At 38.0% G+C, this 27,652-nt stretch overlaps 1 protein-coding gene across 2 annotated transcripts in view; it reads left to right on the forward strand.

Moving 5' to 3' along the window:
• Nucleotides 1–27,652, forward strand: part of CDK14 (cyclin dependent kinase 14) — a 567,294-nt gene that overhangs the window by 167,585 nt on the left and 372,057 nt on the right. For both annotated transcript variants that reach the window (XM_036862811.1, XM_036862812.1), the window contains one exon: nt 27,372–27,451. In XM_036862811.1, coding sequence (XP_036718706.1) covers nt 27,372–27,451 — 80 coding nt within the window. The remainder of the gene's footprint in view (nt 1–27,371; nt 27,452–27,652) is intronic.

Here is a 27,652-nt window from a genome sequence, read left to right on the forward strand (position 1 = left end):
TGTGTAAAAATTACTTGCACCTTTCATATTAATAAGGTGAAGACAACTACACTGGATTAAGCAATTATTTTGTATAAAATATGGTATATTCATTGTCTCATTTATTCTTCATAACACTCTATAAGAAAGGTGCCATTTTTATATTATTATCATCTCTGCTGGACCAGACATCTTGGTGCTTAGAGAAATTTAGTCACTTGTCCAAGTCAGTACAGGTTATTAGTGACAGAACTTGTCTTGGCTCATGTCTCTCTGGTTTGAGGTCATCTTTTCCTAACCATTTTACATACTGCTTCCACAGGATAAGGCCTTCTTGGAAAGACTTGATCGTTGTTGAATATTCCAGATGGTTCTCCCAGATGCTCTGATTTGTTTTAATCGTGGATCAAACAGAAGCAAACATACTATTTCACCATAAGGAAGTGCCTTCCCACCAAAGATATACGCTCAGCTAATTTCCAAATGCAATATAATAACTCTTTTAAATGTTTAACTTTAAGATTTATGACAAAATCTTGAAAGATAGTTTAAACATTCTCCATTTATTATGCCCAAATAAAAGAAAGACTGCCTTTTAAGTACCTGCAATCTTTGAGAAGGATAGTTCTGGACAGTTAATACTTTTCACTCCAGAAGGTCTCAATGTATCTTGTCAGCATTTCTCAAGCAGTTTAAAGCTTGCTGGTCACATGTACTATTTAATTTCCTCCAGCTGGAGATGAAAGCCATTGACCACTCAGCTGCTTTAGGAGATGACAGGCTGCTTGTGCTTATTTGCTTTACGGTGGCAAGGTCAGGCCAAAGAACAACAGTTACGTGCCATCTAGCAACATTAAGGGAGCTGAGTTTGGTGTGTCTCCTGAAGCACTACGTAATTTAAAGAGTCAACTGAATGTTAGGATCCCTGTTCCAGTACTCCTAACCACTTTCCCATAGCTGTCTGCATCCCTGCCTCCATCTTTAAACGTTATCTTTAGCATCTACCCCAAGAGCAGCCATCGTTATCTTGCAACAAAGCTGCGTGGCATTTGTAGAGATACCCCTGAGACTCAGTTGGTGAGCATTTTATATATATGTGTATTGAATTACAGGTGTCAAGTTTGGATTTTGCCATAAACCTCATTATATTCATTTGCTAGGACTGCTAAAACAAATACCATAGAGTGGGTGGCTAAAACAACAGAAATTTATCATCTCTTAGTTCTGGAGGCTAGATCTAAGATCAAGGTATTGGCAGAGTTCGTTTCTTTCTGAGGGTTGGTCCTGTAAGGGAGAATCTGTTCCATGCCTCTCTCCTAGCGTCTGTGGTGTGCTGGCAATCTTCGGCATTCCTGGCTCATAGATGCACCACCCTGATGTCTGCCTTCATGGTCACATGGTGTTCTCTCTCTCGGTGTGTTTGTCTCCACATCCAAATTTCCCCTTTTTGTAAGACCACTAGTCATTTTGGATTAGGGCCCACTGTAATGACCTCATTTTAGCTTGATTACTTCTGTAAAGACCTTATTTCCAAATAAGGTCACATTCTGAGGTTTTAGGGGTTAGAACTTCAGCATATCTTTTTTGGAGGATACAGTTCAATCTATAACACTCATTAATTTCAAACCTCACTAATTTGGCATTGTGTTCATGATAATATTCTTCTTCATCTCCATTTATGATATATGTAAGTCATCTTTTATTTCATCGTTCAAATATATGAGCAAAGGATATCCCCCCCATCAAAAGATTTGTGTAATTGTTGACTTTGATACAGTTGCTGTCAGCCATTGTTTAGAAACCTGAGAAGAAGTACAAAGACTTTTTATTACTCTTGAATTCTCTTGAGTTTCTTATTCCTGTAGGGATACATAGGTTGGGGAGAAGTTGACTGAGATTCCTGTACTGTGTAGGCCCCTTGGTAATGAGCTTGCCTCTAAAGAATGTGGCTGGTTAACTGCAACCATATCAACATACAACACTCACAAATAAGTTTTCCTATTAAAAAAAAAAAGCTTTGAACTTCCCACAGTTTTATATTTGAGTAGAGATTTGTTTTGTTTTGTTTTGAAAACAGTGTTCTCCAGCTTCTTAATACTTTCTTTGTGCATGTGTGTTTCTGTCTGGGGAAGGGAGGCAGTTTATCATCACTCTTGCTACTAATCTTTATCCTGGTTTGATTTCCTGGTTATGTTCTCTCTTCTAAATCCCTGTAGCATTTAATATACAATTTAAAAAAATCACGCAGTGTATAATATGCTACATTTTAAAACATGTGGCATTTAAAAATGCCTTTAGTTCAGCCCCTTGAAATCATCTGTTTCCCAAGGACATTTGTATCAATACATTAAGAGACTCGTTAACAGTTTTTTAGCTTATTTAATTAATGATGAGTGTTTGTTATGTTGTTTTTATGCCCCTTCTATGCTGTAGGTGAAAAAGAGGGAATTTAGATACAGATTCTGCCCTCAGGAAACTTAACAGTCTTGACGGGAGATGGTCCATATACGTAAAGAACTCTGTATAAGTTAGAACGTAGTGTATTCTATATAAGATAGAATGCAGTAAGAAAGGCCCAGGTAAAATGCTGTGGGGTTTCAAAAGGAAGGAAGAGAGGATGAGGTTGACTAAAGTATTTTAAATGTGTGCTCTCCAGTGGTGACTGATTGAATTCACAGCCTCATGTGCTTTTAAATCAAGCCTCCCTCATCACTGTGTATATTTGTAGAACTCCTTGGGAGAGTTCCCTTTTGGGACTTGGTCCTCTAACCACATAGAATGAAATTTTCACCAGACTCTTCACAAAATCTGTTTAAAGCCTGAGGGCCTTAAAGTAAAATTAATTATTTATTTGAATTATTGTGCACATTTTGATAAAAGCGAAAGTGTTATGTTTGAGTGTTAAAGTGGGATTGGCATTAAGACAATGTAATTTGGACGGGTTGGTGGGTTGTTGATGTATGAGCACCCATGAATGCCCGGCTGTTGTAGGTAAGAGCTATGGGCACCAGCTACCTCAACTCCCAGACTTGGAATACGGTGGGACCCGTGTGTTCCTCAGCGCACTGGGATCTGCAGGTGGAGTGCAGACGAGTTCTCCCCGACCCCATGCCTGAACCCCCAGTCCTCCCGGGTTCCACACCCCGCCCCGAGTGGTGAGAAGCTATAAACCTTTACTCTTGCCTGGGACAGACTCCTTCCTCCTTTAAAGGAGTGCGAGGCTGTAGCTCCTTGCTTTTGACCTTCTCATGCTTCTAGTGTCATTTACGGAAAGAAGAAGTTTGCTCTTTGTTCCATCTCTGGAATTAGAGTATTGGACTTACTCAGACTAAGTCCTCCCCCAGATGACCCTGATTTCTGGTCATTTTTTTCTGCTTATCTTCAGTTTCTGTTGAGGTGCAGATGCCAAAGCCTTACTCCTGCGGGAGCCCGCTAAACAGAGGAGACGGCCCACGCTGGTCTGTGCCAGCTGTAAATTGTTATCTCAGAGGTCGGTAAGAACAATGGAGGAATTTGGTCACTTTATGTAACACGAGATTTATGTGATTGAAAATGCCAGTCTTCTGTTAGCATTTCATTCTGCCAATTTGTGCTGAATCATTGAACTTGAATTCAACGACCTCATAAATTGAGAGACTAGGCCAAACCAAGACTGAAATACACTAAATACATTTCAAAGAGCTCTTCAAAGCCGCAGGAGAAATAGGAGGAAGAAATACTGTTAATTAAAACAAGCAGCAGCAAGAAGAAAGGCAGCAGCAGTCAACCACCTTTTCAGAATATGTGAGATTAAAGAGCTGGCTCTTACTGCTGGCCCTGAAGGTCAGCTCCACTGAAACACTATCAGGAGGAGTTTGAAGAATTCTGGAAGTCAGAAATCCCCAGATGGAAAACACTGGACTCCTGGTTCGCTGAAGTTTCAATCTTAAGTGTTGACACCTGGACTGTCATGCTGACTTCCAGCATCCTGAGAGGTTATGTACCCACAAACGGGAACTCTGTACAAAAGAGAGGCAAATCTGATTACATTTTACGGGCTCTGCTGCACTCTCTGTTTCTCATTAGGTCTGCTCTGATTTCTTTTAGACTTTGGGTCCATAGGCTTATTATCACAGCTCACTTCAAAGATCAAGCCTGTAACCACACTATTAGTCACAGGATATGAAAATGGCATCATACTACGATAATACAATCAGTGTTAGCTTTGTAATTTAATGCACAAAATACGGCATTACAGTGTACAAGAGAAACTGGATTTAAAAAAAAACCTAATGAAATGAATGGACTTTGTGTCATGTGATTTTCAGATCTGGTGCTCCTTGTGTACAGATGAAAGTAGAGTTCTTATCCTTACCTGCTCCAAGGAGGATAATAGCCCACCCACCAACATCTGCTAATTTTATTTTCAAAAACCTTAAAGCCTATTCAAATTGCAGATTCAGCCCTGACTTCCTTTTCAGGAAGAATGTAAGGCATTAGGAGCTGGTTCGTGGGTACAGCTGGTTCCATTTAGCTTGCAGCAGATAAACAAACAATACCTAATCTTTTTGACAGAAGTGACAATGAGTATATTGTTTAAGCAAGAAGCATGATTTCAATTATTAGACCAAACTGTACAAGGATAACTTTTCTATTAGACAGTGTTTTAATGTTGGCCTCTGTTAGCCATTTTTATTATCAGGGTCTTTGATCATTTGATTGGGAGACCCTCCAAACAATCAGTGATATTTCCTGTCTTCAGAGCTGTAGTGCAGCTGGTGAAAATGGAGGCATTCCTTGGATAGTGGAGGAATTTTTTGAAAGAGTTAGTGTAGAAATTTCCAATTATCATAATGTCAGGGCTCCTAGAATCTCTCTCCCATAGTTCAGCTTAAGTGGTTTTTGAGGAGGACTAGAGGAAGGACATGATGATAAGATTGGTTTCAGTCTAAAGCAAACCCACATTCCTGAGTTGCTTCATTGTTATTGTCATCCTTTTATTTTAAACCAGGATACATTTGCTGATATCTGGAGACATTTTTGGTTTCATAACTCAGGGAGCGGTAGTGGTGTTACTGGCATCCAGAGGCCAGGGATGTTGTGAAACATCGTACAAAGGAACAGGACAGTCTCCCGCAACAAAGAATTGTTTGGTCCAAAGTGTCAATAGTGCCAAAGTTGAGAAGCCTTGGTCTAAACAAGGAATGCATAGAGGCATTGCCCATTTAAAAGAGCTGTTTCCCTTGGAGACATTTACTGAGCCCATACTGTGTTCGGTGTACTGGGCCAGGCATTGGGTATGTAATGGTGGGCAAAACTGAGTTTCTCTTTCCATGGAACCTGTTACCTAGTGGGGAAGGCAAAGATTACTCGAGTCAGCAGATACATCTGTCATTTTAAGTTGCAAAGAGGAAAAGAGAGCTATGAGAAATAATTAAGATAGAGAGCGGTGGGTTATATATGTTTATGTGAGGGAGAGAGGCGGGCAATGAGTATACCTTAGATGGATGGACAGTGGAAGCCTAGCTGATGAGCGGACATTTACACTTAGATCTGAAGGAGGAGATGTGACTGACCAGGTAAAGAGCAGGGATAAGAGTGTTTCAGGCCAGACCCCCAAGAAGAGCTTGGTATTTTCTACAGACTTGGAGAGCCCCATGTGACTGGGAGTTCAGGGGAGATTGGTATGAACTGAGTTTTGAAAAGTTGGCAAGGCCTTGAGGACCGTCTTAGGAATGTTCTGCTTACATATTACTGCAAGATGAACCACCCCAAAGCTTAGAGAGTTAAAACGACAGCTATCATTTATTTTGCTCATGGACCTACTCTTGGGAAAGGGCCGGACAGGAAAAGCTTGTTTTTGCTCCATGTGGCATCATTTTGCACAGCTGGACTGAGATATGAGGGATCCATATATGATTCACTAAAAAGATATAAAATAGAATCATATTAAATGCTCAATTAAAATCAGAGGGGGCAGAAAAAGAAGAAGGAAAAGGACATACAATGAATAGAAAACAGTTTACAAACAGGATAGCTATTAATACACTTATATGAAAATCACTTAGAATGTAATTGGTCTAAATACACCAATTAAAAGACAGCTATTGTCAAAGTGGATAAAAAACAAGACCCAACTATATGTTGTTTACCAAAAACCCACCTTAAGTATAAAGACTCAGGTTAAAAGTAAAGTGATAGAGAAAAATATACCATGCTAACTCTAATTAAAAGAAAACTGGAGTTAGCTATATTAATTTCAGACTAAGCAGACACTTCTGATGATTCAGAAGACCATCAGGGATAAAGAGGAGCATTCCATATGATAGAAAGGTCAGTTTCCTAAGAAGACGCAACAATTCTTAATGTGTATGTACCAAACAAAGTGTCAAAATACATGGGGCAAAAACTGATACAACTGAAAGGATGAATAGGTAAATCCACTGTAGTAGATGGAGACTTCCACACCCCTCTGTCTGTCAGTAACTGATAGATCATGCAGGCAGGAAGATCAGTAAGGAGTAGATGACCCGAACAACACCAAGATACAGAAAGTGGAAGCTGCCTGTATTTTAAGGCCTGTGCCCAGAACTGGCACAGTGTCACTTTCACCTACTTTATTTATCAAGTATTTGAAGAGACCAGATTCAAGGGGAGGGGAACACAGACTGTACCTCTCAGTGAAGAATGTCAGAGAATCTTTGGGCCATGTTTTAATACCTCACAATACAGTTTGGATTTCATTTTAGTGTGGAATTAAATCTTTGCTCTTACCTTTGCACAGAGCTCTTTCACTTACCTTTTCTGACCACACACTCATTGACTACTTCTTGGATTAACCTCACTCTTTTACATAATATTCCCAAGAAGGATAAAGATCCAGTTTGGTTTGGTATAAGGTGCTTTGTGTAGAGAGGGACCTTATGAACTGGTTTGCTTGGGACAATCCTGGTTTATGCTTGTTGTCTTTGTGTAATTATTAATAGCACTCCTTTTTGCTAATTCAGTGTTTTTACTATTCGGTGTCTCCATTTGGATGATAAAATATATGATCACCTTCCTTATGTAGTGCTTTATTCCTCTAGAACTTGCTAAAACATTTTGCCAAAAACCAAAATTTGATTAATGTATTGTACTATGGAGACCAATCGAGTATTTAGAAGCATTAATTGTAGTGAACCTTTGGGAGATTTTTTGAACTGTTTGTGATTATCATTGAACCTCTAATGAAGATTTGTCAATTAATTTTAAAAAGTTTCATGGCCAATTAATGAGTTTTAGGTACAGCACATGCTCTTGGACAGCAAGGTATGGAGACTAGACTTCAGGAATTTTGTGAAATAGCAACTGATCAGTCTAAAATTCAAATGACTTACCCAGATCCCTTACTACTCATGACATAAATGATAGGCTCAGAGTAATTCAAGTTAGCAGAAATATTAGAAATTTGAAACATGAATTAATGAGTAAGCTGGGGCTTGGGTGAAATCAGGAGCTTTTAGAGCCCAAAGCTAATGGGTTGTAGTGTCAATGAATTTTAGTCAAATGCTTGCAGTCTATTTAGCACTGATAGATGCAAAAGGAGTATACTATACCATTAGGAGCAATTATAATAATGGAGAGATAGCGCGTACTTGAAAATTCAGGACTCCAAGTTGCATAGGTTAATCAAGGGCAAAATTGGATTGTAGACACTGTTGATTTGGGGTGATTTTTAAGGAATATGAGATCTGGTAGGCCAGGATCAAAAAGGAAGTCTTTGGAAAAAAGGACTGGGGTTTGATCTGATTCTTTCCTTAAGTATGTTTGGGTTGTCCCTGAAGTTCAACTTCAGGCTCTTGTTTGTTGCCCCATCATAATGAACTGGAGAGAGATATCTTCCTTTGTCACTAAAATCTGAAAATGGGAAAGATAATACACGCTCAGTGGCTTTTATTCAGAAAAATATCTGAGCTCAACAAATAGACAGGAAATTATTTTAAAGATCTCAGGCATGAGACATTTTTCACACTTAAATGGTTGATTCCAAGCAAATATGTGCTCCCTTCCTTCTATGGTTCAAGGAAACATATATTTCCCTGTATAAACAAATTCTTTGAAAATTTAAAAGATAGTTCTGTCTCTAGTTCAAAATGGTCTACTTGGGATTGCTGTGTTTTTAACTATCTCTGTTTTCAGGGATTTAAATCAATGATCCTGCAGATCCACCAGCACTCACTGAGCCAAGGGAAAATTATAAACACTAGGAACTTTGGTTAACAGTCGAAAGCCCTGTTGTAACTCAACTGAGAATAAGATAGACATCATTCCTAGTTGGCCTGATGGGTGAGACAAGAGAGTGAATTCTGAAGCAGCTTAGCGTGCAGCACAGGTACCCACAGACAAAAAAGCCCCTGAGGAAGCAGAAAAGGAACCAATGGCTTTTGTTGTGTGTCTGATTAAACCTCTTAGGAGAAAGAAGAGATACTGGGAAACTAAATAAACGTTACAAACGAGGCCTGTTGGGGATTCCAGAGGAAGCAGAATTCCTAATGAGAAGGCAATGGACTAGGTTAAACGGTGACACTTTTTTTTTCCCCAGTTTATGTTCTGGGAAACTTTCAATGTTAAGCTCTGGAGAGTTGAGTGCACCTGGGACGCTGCCCAAAGTAAAGCACGGAGGATGATTAAATTAAAATAGAATATATCTCATCTCTGAGTGAAATAGAAGAGATGAAATAATAGAACGCCAACAGTTAGGGTTGGACAAAGGAAGAACCAAAGAGTATGAGAGGGATTGCCTAGAGAGAGTGCAAGAAAACCAGCCAAGCACCAAGGAAGGAAGAGAGTTGCTGAAAATGCGGATGATGGTGTCAGATGTTCAGCAAAGGCAAATCAGATGAGTCCTGAAAAGGACCCACTAAATTTGCAATTAGGAAGGTTTTTCTTAAGGATGTGCAGGGAACTGGTGGGGATGGAGACCTTATTGCTTTGGGTCAAGAGAGAAAGGGAAAAAAATGGAGGCTGAAATGCAAGCTATTCTTTTGAGGAGTGAGGCAGGGGAGGAAAGGAGAACAAGAAGAAAGGGCAAAAGTGTTTTTGTTGTTTTGGCTTTAAACTAAATGGGAGGGAATTGAGTACGTATATGGATTATAACAAGGGAGTCGGTTTTTACTCTCTCTTTTTAGGGAGAGAGAAAATGATTAAGAAAACACTTGAAATATATTCTGGATGAAGACATTTGAGGAGCTCTCCTTTCTCTGTCACTCGATCTTTATTCATATGTCCCTGATAATTGGTCTTCCCCTGTCTTGTTCTGGTAATATATAAATCTGAATTGTTTTTCTTGCCAGCTTCATCTCATTTAGGACTTAGTCCTACGAGGACATTATCCTTCTTAAATATCTCTTCTCTTTTTACTGGTGTTCTTTAAAACTTCAAATACACCATTAAACTTTCTGTGTAGCACATTGGTTTCTCCTCTTGGTCCTTCATTGATACTAGTTGTAATTTTAAAATAACGTCTATTTATGTGAATCTTCTGTCTCTCTTGTTGCTTTCTCTTGGTAATTAGGGTCATGAAATAAAGCTGATATTTATTGAACACTGGGTTAAGCTCAATTTTCTCACCTATTAAAATAGGGCTGATAATGGAATTGGTTTCACACAGCTGTGAAGAATATCTATGAACGAATACCTTTGGAGCACTTAGAACCATGTCTCACGTGTTAAATGAATGTCACCTATTACTTTTTCCTTTGTTTCTTTTAACAGTTCTAGAAAAGCTTTGGGATGAGATTATTTCCCTCATTTTACAGATGTAGAAACTGAGGCCCATAAAGTTTGAGTAACTTGCCCACAATCACACAGCTAAGGGTCAGAGCCAGGATTTAGATACAGGCAGTGCAACTCCAGAGCTGAGTTCTTAATTTTTATCTCCCTTTATTTGGGGGGGGGAAAAATGTTAAAATCTGCTTTCTTAAAATCTATGCTTACTCTACCCCTTTGTTAATGATAAACTCTAGGGGTATATAGCCATTTTTTCCCTGTGATTCTCATATCTTTCCTCTGTGCCAGTATTGTAATTTCTCTTTAGTTATTTATCATTTGTATTCTCCACTATTCTAAGTAACTTCACAGTGACATCATAGTTATTTTTCCCCTTATTTCATCCAAGTGATTTGTGGCTTTCCATGTAGGAGGTGCCTGCATGAAATAGAACACTCACTGCTCCGCTTCCCTTTCTATTGGATAAATTTATTTTGCACAAGGTTTCCATTCCATTGCTACTTTTTTTTTTAATTAAAAAAAAATTTATTGGAGTATAGTTGATTTACAATGTTGTGTTACTTTCAGCAAAGTGAATCAGTTATACATACAGATATATCCACTCTTTTCTAGATTCTTTCCAGGGCCCTAGGTAGCTAATGAAACAACACTGTTGCCATTGCTACCTTTTCATTGCGGACCTCAGCCCAAGATTTGATGGCACCCATTTCTCTTTCTCTTACTGCTTTTTTTATTCTATTCATATGGCAAATGTAACTCTTGATCTGCCAGTACCTTTACAACCCTTTTATCCTTCTCATAAATAATGGAGAAACTAATATTATAGTAAGAATTGCACCTTAACAAAATAAAATGCTTTCAAATAGGTTTTTGAGTAAATCAGAAACTCGGTACCCTTGAGCCCCCATCCAAAGTATACTCCCAGCACCAGTTGTACATGTAGTTAAGCATTCAACGTTGAATTAAGAGGAGAAAATGATTCTCTCTACCTGTTACGTCCTTTGAAAGTCTTGTCAAATTTTCATGGTCCTTGTTCTTATATTTAGTCACTTCCTTATGGATTTGTATCTAAGCAGGTACCTTTATATTGTTTGTATGTATTTACTCACACAAACTTTCAGGTGACTTCATTAATTTTAAATGATTTTTGTGATGGTTGACATGACCTGAGCTAATTTACTGTTGACCCATCTGTTAAAAAAGGCTTGTTTAATTAATAAGACCTGAAGAGAACAACTGTAGTTAAGGTTATTTTGTCTAATAAGTATGGTTATGTGGATGATAGTTCATCACAAATGCAATTGTTGAAGCTGACATGGCCAGATTTCTATGTAGAGACAATGTCGGTAGCTACTTAATAATCAGCCTGTATAGTTTTATTTCCCTTTCTACTTTTCAAAACCTTTCCCTTGTATTATATATATTCACATAGCATATGAATATACAGATATTCATATATGTGTGTATATATGAAAAAGAAAATACAAAGAGGTAGCAGAGATTGTCTTTGAAAGTTAGAGAAAGTCGAGTTGACAGGTTGAAAGATGGGTGTAAGTTTATACCCCTGAGTAGTAACATGCTGCACTGAAGACTTGGATGTCTCAACTTCTCATCTGTCGCTTTCTTACTGTACTTCAGAGTTGGAGTCATTCCATATATCCAAAATGAGTAAATCTCCCTGTTTTTTCAAGTCTCATATAATTCGGTCATATTTTCTTCTTAGTCACTCAAAATGAGTAAGCTATGAGCATAATGATTGAATGCTTACCTGATACATGATTAATCATGTTCTCTCACTTTCTGAAGTTCATAAACTGAATCCAACTGACTAATTAGTGGTCTGGATTTTTAAGATCATGGTTAAAAAGAAGAAAAAATTTTTCTTTAAATATTTGAGTATTTAAAAACAAAGAAAAAAGGAAAGGCAATCCTATGTGTTATAACCAGACCAAGCTGTTTATCTACCATGGACACAGGACATTAGTTTTCTAGGGTCCATTTTACTTGCATTTTTTATATAGCTACATTCTATTTTTTTAAACAAGAAAAGAATATAAATCTTAGAAAAGAGGAAAATGATAGACAGTTACTAAGTGAACAAATATCTGCAGATCTTTGACAGAAAGATTTAGGTATATGTATTTAATTTACCCAATTTACAGATATACTATTTTTTAAACTCACTTTAAGGTAACATTTTACACTAGCTAAAGTCTCTTTTATGTTCTGGACTAGGATTTGTAAATAAGGTGCTGTTATGGAAGAGTTCCTCAATTGGATGACTACTGATGATTTCCCATCTGCTTCAGTTGGAAAAGAGTCATGGCAGTTGCAGTCATCCCTCATTTTAGGGGAAAACCCTGCAAATATTTAATTGCTTTTGAGTGTATGTTTCCCCTGAAGTCAGGGACTTTACCCTCTAACACTCACCTTGAACTTAAATGAAAATCATTTCAGAAGGCTTTCTATAAGGACTGAGAAGATTGATACACAAAGGAGAGACATTTAGGATAGCTGAGTTTGGGGATTTCTTAGTTACAGAAATTGTTCTATCAGGGAGAGCTGATGTAATCTGTCCTATCTCTAGCTGTTACTTGTTTAGTCCTTGTTTGAGATAGTTGACTTCATTCATTCATGCGTGCAGTATTATTGAAGCCAGATTCCACAAAAGCCATAAAACATGGTTTCTCCCCAAAGTGGCTAAATTATGTCATCTCACTGAGTAGAAATTAGATTTCTTGGAACTAGATTTGGTGGCCGAGCCTTAGCATTACTGAATAGCCTTTTAAGACCTTGTCAGTTTTCCTTACTTTGTACCCCTAAACCTAGCAAAACAAATTGCTCTGCAGAAAGAAGGATGCTAATGTCCTGTTTGATGTGATAAACACACATGTTATTGCTTGGAAAGCCCTGGAAGTAGCATAGTTGGATTTAACAAATTGTGTATTCAGCTTTCTTTGTCATTACAGTAAAGATTTGCCACCAAATATTTTATAGTTATATATGTATATGTAACTATAATATGTAAATCCTGGAAATTTATTCATTTTTAGTGTGTTTTAATTTATATTTATAAATAAATTCATTTTATAGTCTGCTTTAATCTGCTTATATCATGGAGGTATAGTTAGTAGATTTATAAGCTCAGTTAATTTACCTTTGTTGGTTAGGAATAAAAATGTATGTTTAGCTTCAAAAGAACGTTGTTGACCTATTAGCTTTTGCTTCATTCAAAGCTCTACCCTAAAAAAAATGTAGGCAGGTAATGAAAGTACTGGTGTCTAACAAGATCAAATATCTAATTACTTTATTGGATCAATTTTGTAGTGGACCTGGCATCAAAATCCCTCTCGAGTCTACTTTTCTTTCCTTATGTCCTACTGCTTCCCTAGTTTCTACTCTCTGTACTTTAAATGTGCCTCCCCCCACCCCTTCTGCACCTCTGTTTATGATAGATCCCTCTATGTAAGTAGCTTGCCTCCCCTTTCTACATGTCCACATCCTATCCCATCTTCAAGCCCCACTCATATTATGAAACTTTCCTGGCTTCTGACAAGATACTCTCTTTGAATAAACTTCAGTTATACTCCTCTAAGCCCTCTTCTTGACTAGGCCCTGACTTTGCCTCACCTCCACCACCCCCCCACTCCTGTCCTTGCCAGGCTTGCATAACCCAGTTTTAACAAGAATCCTGCTAAGTCAATTTAGAGAAAATCCCCCCATCCTTGATATCTGATGGCTCTGGCCTGTCTGCAGCAGGAATCTTGTTAGGTGAGTTTAGCAAGAATTCCCTACCTGTGATGTCTCTTCTTCGTAATTTTCCATCCACCAATGATCCCCTAACCTCCTCCTTGGCTATAAATCCCCACTTGTTCTTGTGGTATTCAGAGTTGAGCCCTGTATCTCTCTCCACTGTTGCAATAGTCTTGAATAAAATCTTACTGTTTTAACAAATGTCAGAATATTTTTTTTCTTCTTTTTCCTAATTCAGTTACTGCCTTGCTTGATATCTCCTTTACCTCCTCATATGTATGTAACGTATTCTTATATGTATATAACTTATTCTTCAGCATCTGTTACAGTGCTATTAATAGATGCTTAACAAACGTTAACTATGTAATGATTGGGGAAAATGTTTAGGAATGCTCTCATCAGGCCCTTTAAGTATGAGAAGAGACTTTGACATATGGCCCTTGGGAGTAGAGATTGTAGTCAGGACATATGAAGTTCTTTCTTCAACTACACATTTGATTATCACGGGTCTCAGTTTTTCTGAGTGTAAGATTATATATCTGGGTTCATAGAGTAAAATCTGCTAGAATGTCTATCCTGGAGATGATTTGAGTGGTTGTTTCCTGTCACTGGGTTGCAGCACGCCCAGAAGACTGAATTCCAGCCAGGCCAACTCAGAGGAACTGTGCCCCATAGGTCCTGCCGGCCACCCCCCCTCGGCCCCCCACCCCCACCGTGGCTCTCAGCCCCATATACTGTCTCCTCATTCAGGCCTCTATTGCTTGGCTAGCAGGGTTGCTTTCACCAATAAATCAAAATACAAAAGTTATGAGATTTTATGAAATAAAGAAGTTCTGGGGCCATTTTCCTTAAAAGGAAAGTGTGAGCTTGTTTGAACTTGAGAAAGAAAACACTAGCTTGCTGTCCTGTTTGTAACATAAACTGGAGGTGGTGTGTGTGTGTGTGTGTGTGTGTGTGTGTGTGTGTGTGTGTGTGCATGCATCTTTATTAGAATGGGAGAATGGGTTGAGAATGGTTTGAACTCTGAATACCCCTGCCTTAATGGCTCTCCTGGGCTGCTTTGTTTTATCCTGCTGTTCCGAACTTCACTTGATATTGTGAGGCTGTGTTTGAATGGAAAATGCAAGGTCTCTGTGGTTAACATTACTTGGCAGTGAGTATTTGGGGACTTTTCAAAGTCTCTTTGTGAATCAGTGACATGCTTTTTGGTGCATCTCGTTTAACTTATTTGGAGATGCTTTTTTCCTGAAAATGGAAGCTTGACCTCTCTCTTACGATGCTGAATATGTATGTCTCTACTAGAGGAAGGGGAACATTTACAACTCTGCTAGAGAAATGGAAACATCATGCTTAAAACATACCTTTGAACCAGGAAGCTTGAAATGCTATAATGTTGAACATCGGACTTCACCCTCTTTTCTTTAATCCCAGCTCATGTAATGACTCACTGTGATTGTGGTGCTGCAGTTAGACTTTTAAAAAAGAAAATTGTGAATTATTTTTATTTTGGGGGGTAGTATAAGATATAGCATGTAAGAATTAGCCAGAAAATAATAGGTAATCCAAGATAGGGAAAAATGATAATATCATCAAGAAGTATATCCATTTCTTTTCTGCTTTTTTGAAGCATTTTCTATGGGAAAAAAAAAGCTACTGAAGATAAAAATCTATTTGAAGTGGCAACTTGACCTCAGAAGTAGAAAATTTGATTTCTCTAGAAATATAAAATGCAGCCTTTCCAAAGACCTCAGTAATATGTTTCCCCACACAAGTGTGCTTGAAAATGGGACTAGAGAAAAACAACACAAAAAAACTCTCCTACTTCTTCTTTTTCTTTACCTTAACACTATCCCTTAATTCCTAGTTTTCAGTGCATATCAGTGTATAGAGATGTATGTTTAGGGATATGAATTGTATGTTACAGATGAAAACTTATAGAACTAATTAATACAGGAAGCTTCAAATCTCACTATGTGTGAAAAATCAATCTCTAAAAACTCCTCATAATAAACTACATTTTACTTACTTTTTATGAAACCCTCCCATCTCATCAAATAAATACGGCTCTTCTCTAGTAATTTTAGGGGTAGTATAACCAACCACCTTTACATCTATGGGTGTCCTGGGCATCTTTTCCATGCTTCCTGCCTTTTCTTGATAAGTTAACAATTCTTCCATTCTTTGTCTTTGATAACTTTGCTTATCTTTTTTTGTTTTTTTTTAAAGAAACTTACCTTTGTTTATTATGCATTTTAGTTGTTTGATACTGTCTTATTTCTTCTTTGGCTGGTAATCTCCTCAAGGGCTGTATGCATGTGACTTTTTGCTCTCCCCAGAATGGTTCCTTGTAACTGGAGGTATTCCAGAAGAATACCGAGATGTGTACAACCCCTTGCCCTAAAACTCTGGAAGGTTAATGTATGAACATGGATGATAAAAGTCTCTCAAATGCAAACAAATATCAGACCAGATAACCACAGTACAATCCAGCTGAGTGAGGGAAGGAGAGGAAGCATCAGTAGCTCAGGAAAAGCTTAGGTTCAAGTTTACACACAAAAGATGCTATGGGGTAGAAACAAGTGCAAATTACCTTCTGTTTTGCTTACGTCATTGCTACCAAGGAGAGTTTGCTTTAAGCACTGAAGTGCAAAGCAAACATAGGAGTGAATTAAATTACCAAATGTCTTAGGAAGTCTGACAGCACGAGGGTTTTCTAAGGAGTTCTGATTTAAGACCTGAGATGACTGTTTCACAGACTTTTAAAGAAATTGGGAGTTGAGATTGTCCCATCATTGTTAGTCATCTTTGAGGAACTATGAAAAACTGGAGAGACGTTAGCAGCCTTGAGATGTCCAAATGTTCACAGAAGAAGATGGAAATGGTGTGGCTTCCTCCCTGCATGCCTTTCTCATTTCCCGTCCTCCAGTGGAGAATTTTAGGACAGATTATCACTCAGATTATTTCTGAGTAAATCAAAATAGGAAGAAAAATAATGATCTAGGAGTTCATAAAAAAATTATGTCATACCTAAATAACCTTAATTCCTCTTTCTGATGAGATTGTTAAGCTAGTGGACTGCAACACTGTAGATGCTGGGTATCTGCTTGTTTTTCAAACATGGGTAAATGTTCTGATTATGTTCTGGTAGGTAAGAGAGCCATAGACAGTTGAGTGATACGCTGTTTCTGGTGGTGGATTTAAAACAGGTTGGTAAGAGTGGTAGGGTTTCTAGTACCTTTATTACATGGTAAAGGGTTGACTCATTTGTTCACCATGGAGCCCTAACTGTGTGCCAGATGCAGATTTTCCAGCACAGTCCAACGGTAGAGGCAGAAGGTCAGTGCAGTGGTTTGGGACAGAGGGCCATGGAGAGGAAGGGCTGGATTAGAGAGTTTGAAAGTGAAAAGGGAAAGAGGGAGGGGGGAAAAGAGAGAGAAAGAGAAGACAATCAATGAAGCCAGGTCCCCCAAAGGTGGATGAGGTGTGTGTCAAGAGTGTGGTGTCCAAGAGCACTGCCCTGGACCTCGTCCTGTTCAGTGTTTCCATTCTACCTCAGATAAGGACACACAGAAGGATGGGCAACCAGTGCTTGTCAAAAACAAGATTGGAATTTAGACAGGAGAGGTATGAGCAGTTGGTTGCTGCTGACAAGTTGGAATCTTATTAGGAATAAATCAAACTCCTGAAATTATGTTTAAAAAGTGAATTATTAGGCCTAGGGCAAGTTAGAGTTGGTGTGATTGCGGGGCCCATGAAGAAAACTGAGGGATTTTAATTGTTGGCAAGATCCATGAGTTAATAGTGTTTTGTGCTGATCACAGCCGAATACAGGCTGAGGCCAAATGAGTACCAGTCGAGTTTCTGGAATGGGGCAGGGTAGTCTCCCAGTCCGCTCAGCACTTATCAGACCACATCTGGTAGCGTGTACACCTTGGCAAGCACATTTCAAAAGGGGTTAATCAGCCCCGACTTACCAAAGCTTGCAACTAGGACTGTGAGGGCACTCAACATAGTTGAAAAATTTTGGATGTTTACCGAGAAAAAGGAGACTTCAGTGTTGGAGAGACCAGGCAAAGGAAGAAAGACAACGAGCAGGTGATGTCGGAACCTGAAGGCTTATTTAACACAGTGGATCTCAACCCTGGTGATACTTTATAGTCACCCAGCATGTTTTAAAAAAATATGGATGCTAGGACCCCTCACCGCACCAACTAAATCAGGGGTGGAGCCAGGCATTGGTATGTTTTAAAGCTTTCCAGTTGATTTAAAAATGTAGTCAGGGGTGAGAACCTGTACCTTGGTTTCCTGTGCAGCCACAGAGGCTGGTCCCAGCTCCAGGCCTTGCCTGATGCACGCAGAGGGCAGCCAAAACAGCAGTCCCTACTCCACCTGCTTCCAAGAGGCTGTCAGGATGGAATCTCCTCTGCTTCACACCACTGTTTACCACAGGCATGGTATAAAACACCCTGATGGTTTATTATTTTTCAGACGTCACCCCCGTATTTCTCACTATATCTCCTACTCTGTCCCTTCCCCATGTCCTTCAGGCTCTTTTTCTGTTGTCTAGATCTAGATCTAGATCTAGATCTAGAATATTGTTTTCTGATTTACAAATGCTTACGTATGTTCGACTTTCTTCTGAGTGTTTTCTTTACTTCTGCTTTAACAGAAAATTGGCTCTCTCTTGAAGTTATTGCTTCCCTTGAAGTCCTCCAAATGACTCACAAGTTTTTATGTCTAGCCTAGACTTTTATGTCTAGACTAAGATCCTCCCAAATAGGACTCTTTATTCTCTGTCTAAATCTCTTCTTCTTTAGTTTCCCTTGAGTCAGTACACGTGCCTCCATCCACACAGAAACTAAAGTCAGGACATTTGGAGTCATCCTTTACCACTTGCCCTATGCCCAATTCAGTTTATCCTAACAGTCTCTTGATTCTGTCTTCAGAATATTGTTTTCCTTTTCCCCATTGCTCCTACCAATACCCTGGTTCTTTGTGACCACCATCTTTCCCCTGGACCACTGTAGTAGCTGCCTGACCGCCCTCCCTGCTCGCACTATTGTGAGCCTTCAGGCTGTTCTCTACACGATAGTGAGGGAGCTGCAGACACACAATTTAATCGTATTATCCCCTTTCTTAAGATTCCCCGGTGATTTTTTTTTAAATCAGTCCTTTCTGTGGCCCTTAAGGACCTGCATGATCTCGCTCTTCTGTCCCTCTCTGCACGTCCCCCTCTCCTACCCCCTGCCGGCCAACAAGCTCCAACCACTCTTTCTTTCTTATAGTTTTGTTTAACACATTGTGTTCTCTGCCCCTGGGCTTTTGTACAGGTTGTTCCATCTGCCTAGAATGTTCTTTCCTTACTCTTCTATATTTCTTGTTTCAGCTTAAATGTCACATTTTCAGAGAATCCTTCCCTGTCTAATCTAAAATACGTTCTTCTTCTTTTTTTTTTAAATTGAAGTATAGTTGACTTAAATGTTTCGGGTGTACAGCAAAGTTATTCAGTTGTACACACATATATATATTCTTTTTCAGATTCTTTTCCATTATAGGTTATTATAAGATATTGAATATAGTTCCCTGTGCTATACAGTAGGTCCTTGTTGTTTATCTATTTTATACACAGTAGTGTGTGTATGTTAAACCCAACCTCCTAATTTATCCCTGTCCACCCCCGCTTCCCCTTTGGTAACCATAAGTTTGTTTTCTGTGTCTGTGAGTCTATTTCTGTTTTGTAGATAAGTTCATTAGTATCATTAAAATAGGTTCTTTATCTTTTTTTATGGCATGCTCTGATTTTCCTTCATCGCATTTATCCCAATTTGTATTGGGTATGTTTTTTAATTTTTAAAGAACTTCTTATGGAGTTTTGATAAACCCCCATCAGTTTCCAACACTGACAACCTGTGTCTAATCTTGTTTCATCTGTATTCATTCCTTCCAATTATTTTGAAACAAACCCCAAACATCATATTATTTCATTGTATATTTTTTTCTTTAATAGATAAGGACTCTATTTTAAAACACCTAACCATAATGCCATTATCACATGTAAAAAATTTAACGATTTCTTTATCATCAAATATATAGTCAGTGTTAAAATAAACTTTGTTGGAATCAAGATAAAATCGGGTCCATACATTGCAATTAATTGCCGTTAGTTCATCTCTCTCTTTTAATCTATGGGTTCTCCCCTCCTTTTTTTCTTGAAATTCATTTGTTGAAGAAACAGGTTCATTTCCCTATGGTTTCCTGTAGTCTGGGGTTTTCTGATTATATCCCAATGGTGTTCTTTAACTTGTTCCCTTATCTCCTTGAAATAAGTAGTTAGATTTGGACGTGGTCAGATTCCAGTTGGATTGATTCCATTGAGGGGGATGAGTGCTTCCATCAGGGGGCACATAATATCTGGTAGCTTCTTTTTGTGACTTTAGCAACCATTAATGGTGATATTCAAATTCTGTCATTCCCTCTTCATTTGTTACATGCAGTGCATCTATGCAGAGAAACTTCACATATGAACTATCTGTTTACACTGAGGTACAGTGTATGCGAAAGTATATGAAAAGGGAAGGTAAATGCTTGACATATTCTCTTTAACAGTTTTTGAACTAATGAGATGGTTCCGTAGTACTCTCCAAATGTGACTCATGAGTTTCTTTTAAAGTCTCATTATAAACTTATTGATTTAAACATATTTAATTCCTTTCAATCACAAGTATTAGTTTATTGATGCTTAAATTGTCCCCTGTTTGAAGAGCGAGCGCCTCCTGTCTCCCTTTGGTGTATGTCAGCCGTCTTTGTAGTTACATGTTTTATGTCCGTCTCCTCGGTGAGACTTAAGTGCAGGGACCATGTCTGGGTTGTTTATTCTTTATCCCAAGCACAAAATCACAGTCTCTCAATTAGTATTTGTTGACTAGGAGGCAGGATATTAAAACTTAATTAAGGGCAGGGCTGTCTTGTGGAAGAGCATTTAGTTTAGTCTTGGTAGACTCAGAACTGGAATCAGAGAGTAGAAGTTACAGGAAGCAGATTTTGGCTCAACATAAAAAAGGACTAAGTAATTTGGGTATTTTAGAGGGGTTGAGTTCCACCAAAGTCTTTTGAGGAGATACTTTGTTCCAGGGAGTGGGAGGACAAAGACAATCAAGCCAGTCAGGATTTTTTTGTCTGTTCAGGAGCTTGAATGATCACTGAGGTACTTCTACTTTTAAGGTAATACGACTCTCAAATCCTTTATTGACAGATTTTATTTTTGGAAAGGTACAAGTTTTAAATTATTGAAATGTAATTATTTTATTTTCTCCCATGAACAATATATGTTCCTCTAATTTTATGTTTCAAAGTATTATGAGTTTTTGCATTTAATAAAACATCATTATCAATATTTTGTCAAATGTACAAACTCATAATAATTGTTGGTTGAGCACACCCTTTTTCTCACTGCATTAAATCATTAGACATTTTGCAGTATTAATCACATCCTAATAAGTAGCCATTATGCTATTCTCTTATAAATCTTCGGATTTTTTTTTTAAAGAAATTAATTTAACAGAAATGGCATTAGTCTTTTTCCTCTTCTCTCTGCATTATTTTGATAAAGATTAGGGTGAGGTGTGATTACTGACAACTTACCTTGAAATTCTAAATTTACTTTTCCAGAATAAAGTATTGTAGACAACACTTCTAGAATATTTCAGAATATCAAAGGTTAAATAGTATTGAGATGATTTCTCATTTACACCTGAATATAAATTGAATTTAGGTGGAAATAGCAAGGCCATGAATATTTAGTTGCTTTTAATTTTTGAAGTGTGTATGTGAGACAGTATAGTCAGCGTTCCAACAGTGTCTTAAGAGGGAATTAATAAAAGAAGCACTAGTGGTAAAACCTTTAAAATGTTTTTTTTTTTTTTTTTTTTTAATTAATTAATTATTTATTTATTTATTTTTGACTGTGTTGGGTCTTCGTTTCTGTGCGAGGGCTTTGTCCAGTTGCGGCAAGCGGGGGCCACTCTTCATCGCGGTGCGCGGGCCTCTCACTATCGCGGCCTCTCTTGTTGCGGAGCACAGGCTCCAGACGCGCAGGCTCAGTAGCTGTGGCTCACGGGCCCAGCTGCTCTGCGGCATGTGGGATCTTCCCAGACCAGGGCTCGAACCCGTGTCCCCTGCATTGGCAGGCAGACTCTCAACCACTGCGCCACCAGGGAAGCCCCTTTAAAATGTTTTTAATGACTTCGCCAAAAATTTATAAGTTCAGCTCAAAATATTGTCCTTGACGTGCTCCGCCTTGCCATTGTCACTCCCTCAGTAGTAACTACATTTCCTTCTATTGCTTCTAAACCAATACAGTAAGGAAACAAAAGCATTGTATCTCCCTGCACTCAGTATTATTTTTCATAGCAGTTTCTCTTGAGACAAAATCATAATGGAAGAGAGAGGCAGAATATATTAAATTTACCAGAATATATTAAATTTCTTTTAGGTGTATTGCCTTAATTTCCTTTATGTCCTCTACACATAATTTCTTCTAGGTGTAAGCACATGAACACTATTTTCAAAGATGACCTAGATAATATTTGTTATTTTGTTTTATTGTACTAAGTTATCTTATGAATTTGAGGTAACTAATGTGATAGAAAACCTTTAGGCTTTCCTTTGAGGACTGTCTATAAGGAAATTCTCTTTGTGCATCGTCTTTTGAGCCTGGCAAATTTACCCTAAGTGGAGAGTTTTCCTTTATAGGGTTCACAAAATGTTAAAGTAACAAATGCATGAAAAAATGAATAGGCTGTGCTCCTTATTCAAAACTTCTCGATCTTGCGTAACCCACACAAGATCATTTTATTATTTACAAACTTAGGGCACATAGATTTGTGGACAGAATTTCTGAAGTTGGCAGAGATTTGGATCTGTGGTTAGGACCGGTTTGAAAGCTGGATCCACTTTAGCGTGGCTTTGCCAGGACAGCTAGCCTCTCCATGTCTGTGCGTGGATAGCTCTGTGCTCGGACGTTCCCCTGGCTTTTCCTCCTGATGCAGTTGACAGCTGTTCCTGTGTGACAGGCGGACTAAAGCAGTGTCACTTGTCCTTGGGTCTGAAGTGAGCTTCACAGTGAGGACACGCTGGGAAAGGCAGTGGTTGGAAGAATTAGAAAATAGTAAAGAATCTCTGAAATTAAAAGAGCTCCCTAGATAGCTTAGAATACCTAGACACAAACCTGGCAATATCTCCAATAGAAAGTTCTGTGGTGGGCTTCCCTGGTGGCACAGTGGTTGAGAATCTGCCTGCCAATGCAGGGGACACGGGTTCGAGCCCTGGTCTGGGAAGATCCCACATGCCGCAGAGCAACTGGGCCCGTGAGCCACAACTACTGAGCCTGCGCGTGTGAAGCTTGTGCTCTGCAACAAGAGAGGCCGCGATAGTGAGAGGCCCGCGCACCGCGATGAAGAGTGGCCCCCACTTGCCACAACTAGAGAAAGCCCTCGCACAGAAATGAAGACCCAACACAGCCAAAAATAAATAAATAAATAAATAAATTAAAAAAAAAAAAAAAAGAATGGAGAGTGAGGGCATTTCACTTTAAAAAAAAAAAAAGTTCTGTGGTGATATTAACACAATTGAAAGCATTTTTTTTGCTATATTATTTACCTGAATTAATGTTTCCATTGCCAATCAAGTCTTGATTACCTTCTATTCATTAGCCTTTGATTTAATTAATAAAACTTGTTAAAGAGAAATCTTCAATGTTTTCCTGTAAACAGCTCTAATGTATTGATTCAATTTGAATTTTGTAATTATTCTAAAGAACTTCAATGTTTGAAGTATGTGTTTTGAATACTTAATAAAATAGTTTAAACCACACAAGGTAATTATTAGATACCATGTTTATTTTGTTTTTCATATAATAATAGGTATCTTCTTTTGATATCTCTAAAAAAATGACATTTTGTTAGAGTTCGTCACTTAGAATTTCAAGTGTTTCGGTCCGTACTAAAGTTTAAAAAATATGCCCCAAATGTAGAACATTGGAAAATGTGTAATGTTATTTTTTCAAAAGGTACCTTTTCCAAAAGTGGAGCCAGTGACTTATGTTTTTACTAGACTTTAGAACTGAGGGATTCAGTAGTTGATGAGTGTCTAGACTTGTAGAGAAAAACTAATTAAGAAAAGAGAGTCACAATCAATGACTCTAAGGTTAGAGGCTATTTGATAATCAATATGGTTCTTAATGGGAAACCAATGAAGCAGTTGGAGAAGAGGGAAATACTGGTTACTAGTCTGGGCTCAGATTATTAAAGATAGTGAGGGTTTTGAAACATGTCTGTTGGGTGAAAAAGTTTAATTAACAAAGCAGTCTATAAATTCTAAAATCTTAAGGAAATGAAAACTTTCTATATCTTCCCGCATCATCAAAAACAAAGAGACTGAACCTTTAATTTGAAAAAGTAAAACAAATAAACATGAAAGAAGATATCGAAATCTTTTTATAAATTTTATATTTTTGAAATTATTGAAAATAATAATTTTATACTTTATTCTTGAGATACTTGTAGGTATGAGGAAATAAATATCAGTATATTAACATTATTAATATTCATTCAATAAAATATTTTGAGAGTCTACTCTGTGCCAGACAGTTTTAGGCATTGGGCATGTAACAGTTAACAAAACAGAAAAAGAGTTTCTTTGCTCCTGGAGCTAATAGTCTAGTATAAATTTTAAGGAATTTTTTAGTTTCATATGATGTAATACATAAAATCTCAATGTCTTTAACTGCTGTGATTATCGTAACTATAAGAAATTGATAGTTGGAGGTTTTAAATCATGGAGAGTTGTGCTTCAGAATCAGGATCCCATTAACCTGGATCTTATTCTTTTATGCAGTTTATCATAGTAAATATGTTCAAAACTTTTTTCGGCACAAAAATAATGCACACTAGCCTATGAGCTTGCTTAAAGGTGTTCCTTCTCTAGTTGCATTTAAAGCATGAGTGCTGGTTCAATTAAAAGCTCTTCTCCTTTCAATGTATTGCAGGGGACTCATAGCTTCATGGTCTCAGAGTGTGTTTTAAGCAGATAGCCTTCCAAAATCACAAATTCCCTGTATTCCAGAATTCAGTTCATGGTATATGCAAGCCAGCGATCTCAAGGGAAAGGGAAAAGCTTTGTGGGAAGAAGTTTGTATGTGTTTTTTATGGGTGAGGGGAGAATATTGATAAATGAAGGCAAAATTCCAAGCAGTTCCTGGAATCAGTTCCTGCCTCCTCAGGGAGCCAGTGACGAGCTCAGCTGGGCTGAGAAAGTCTGTGCAGATGTGAGTACTGACTGCATCCCAGCCCCAAGCCCTGCCAGAGGCCTCCCTTAGTCATAAAGGGCAAAATGGCCAGAGCAAGGCACACTCACCAGTTGAACCCCATGTGAGTATTAATTTTTTGCTTGCACCTGGGTACCTAGAGGATAATCAGGATTAGAAGAAAATCAAGGTGATGTAGAGGAGAGTTGCAGAGCAGAAAAGCGGCAAGCCTGTCCTCCCAGCTGAGAGACACAAGGGAAAACAAACATGACTCCTAGCCTTGAGGAGACGGCGCATTGTGGAGCGTTATAACTGGATGTCCTTTGACTACTGTAACCAATAATATAGTTCAACAATCAGTTTGATGAGGGATGCCACTAGGATGGTTGGGCTGTGAGGATTCCCTTGACCTTTGTGCCTGTGCCAGTTTTTTTTTTTTTTTTTTTGATCGAAAACAGACCAATTGGATGCAGTTCTTTAAAAAGAGACATTCAAATTCTTTATTTCAGACTCAGGCACTGGATTCTCTGGGCCACACGAGCTCTCCTTTGCTGATTCCATAGCCTCTAAAGATTTTTGGTTGCAATTTAAATTGCAGTAAGAAACCATTTTTCACCTATCAGATTGGCAAAATCAATGGTTGATAACATAGTATATACTGGTAAAGGGGAAACAGGAGCTCCTATTTTCTATAGGTTGTATAAATTGGTACAACCTGTACGTAGGATAATTTCTCAGTGTCATCAGAGTTAGAATTTAGAAATACACATTATTATCATTTTTTTTTTTTGGCTGTCCACACCCTACTTTGGTTTTTTTTTTTTATTTCAGCATCTTTATTGGAGTATAATTGCTTTACAATGGTGTGTTAGTTTCTGCTTTATAACAAAGTGAATCAGCTATACATATACATATATCCTCATATCTCTTCCCTCTTGCATCTCCCTCCCTCCCACCCTCCCTATCCCACCCCTCTAGGTGGTCACAAAGCACCGAGCTGATCTCCCTGTGCTATGTGGCTCCTTCCCACTAGCTATCTATTTTACGTTTGGTAGTGTATATATGTACATGCCACTCTCTCACTTTGTCCCAGATTACCCTTCCCCCTCCTTGTCTCCTCAAATCCATTCTCTAGTAGGTCTGCGTCTTTATTCCTGTCCTGCCCCTAGGTTCTTCATGATCATTTTTTTTTTTTTTAGATTCCATATATATGTGTTAGCATACGGTATTTGTTTTTCTCTTTCTGACTTACTTCACTCTGTATGACAGATTCTAGGTCCATCCACATTCTACTTTTAGGAATTTGTCTTACAGATGTATTTTTACATGGATGAAATTATGTCCAAGAATAGTTATTAGATCATTGTTTTATGGCCAAAAATTGGGAACCTGCTAAATGCTTATCAATAGAAGACTGGCGTTAAATTAAGCACACTACACGCATACAAAGGAACACCCTGTGGTCTTTCAAAAGCAGGAGACAATTTTCCATGAATTTATGAGGCAGTCACCAAAATATATCAAGTGATAAAAATAATATACACTGTACCCTGTATGCCATACTACCATTTGTGTGTGTGTGTGTGTGTGTGTGTTAAGTATATATGTTAAGCTAAGTTACCTCTCTGAGGTAAGTGGTGACCTCAGAGGGTGGGAACTGGGTGTGGCAGGGAGATTTACTTTTCATTAAATGCTTTGTGCTTCTTTTACTTATTTTAATTAAGGAAGTATGCTGGTAAGCCTAGTCAAGGTAGAAAGTAGAGCAGTCAACTAGAAGACCAATATAGATAATCATGTCTTTATTTTATTAACAGAATAGATTGGATAAAAAGTTATCTGCCTAGCGTAATCTTCCTTTTAATTAGAGCTGATACACATTTAGAATGTATCTAAAAGAAACATCTGCTTTGGATGGGTCTTGTGTAATTTTGTAAAAGTTAAGAATAGTAAAATATTCTTAACTTTTATTTTGATGATATACTGCATTATAAAACACAATCAGACTAATGTAATTTTAGGAGACTCTAGTAAAAATAAATAGTGAAAAAGGGAGGAATGGGTGATGCTGAGAGAGAGACAGAGAGACAGAGAAAGAAGAGGGAAGAGAGAAGGAAGAAGATTGATTGTCAGGTTTTCGTCCTTGGGGATTGAATGACTTCAACTTAAGACTGAAGATGAAGACATTTCAGCAAAAGAAACAGAGGCGCTATTGGAGAAACAAAGGGAGAGTGTTATTTTGACGACTTGAGTTTTAATTAATCTGTGAATAATTGATCGAACATGGTGTTTTTGTTAAGCACTAGTTTCATTTTGGAAAGAACATAGAGTGAATCACAGAAAACTTCAGTTAAATCTTGGACTATGCAAGTGAGAATATTTAAAATGTGAATATTTAAAGTGTGAATATTTATGATGATGACACAGGATTCCCAGCCTTACTGAAATTAATCTTGTGGTGGTGGCATAATTGAGTCCTGACATTTTTCAATGCAAAAATGCATAAAATATAAATTGTAAGGAAGACAATTAGAACCGTAACGGGAACATATTTTCACGGATTTGCTTCTCATCTTTTGTTTTGTTTCTCCAGGGTAAATGGGAAGTTGGTAGCCCTGAAGGTGATCAGGCTGCAAGAAGAAGAAGGTACACCTTTCACAGCTATCAGGGAAGGTAGGCATTTTCTCTTGTTATCTTTGCTTTTGTGTTTGCATGATGCCCATAGCTGTTTAACTATTATGCACCTCTGAATATGCTGCGTTTCTAAATTACATGGTTATATTTCTAATTGGAATGTGTAAACTGAAATTTAAAAATCAGTACCTCTTATGATCATAGCAATTCATGTTAAATAAAATAAAACTATCCTGCTGT

The sequence above is a fragment of the Balaenoptera musculus genome, chromosome 9, assembly GCF_009873245.2.
Source record: "Balaenoptera musculus isolate JJ_BM4_2016_0621 chromosome 9, mBalMus1.pri.v3, whole genome shotgun sequence".
NCBI lineage: Eukaryota > Metazoa > Chordata > Mammalia > Artiodactyla > Balaenopteridae > Balaenoptera > Balaenoptera musculus.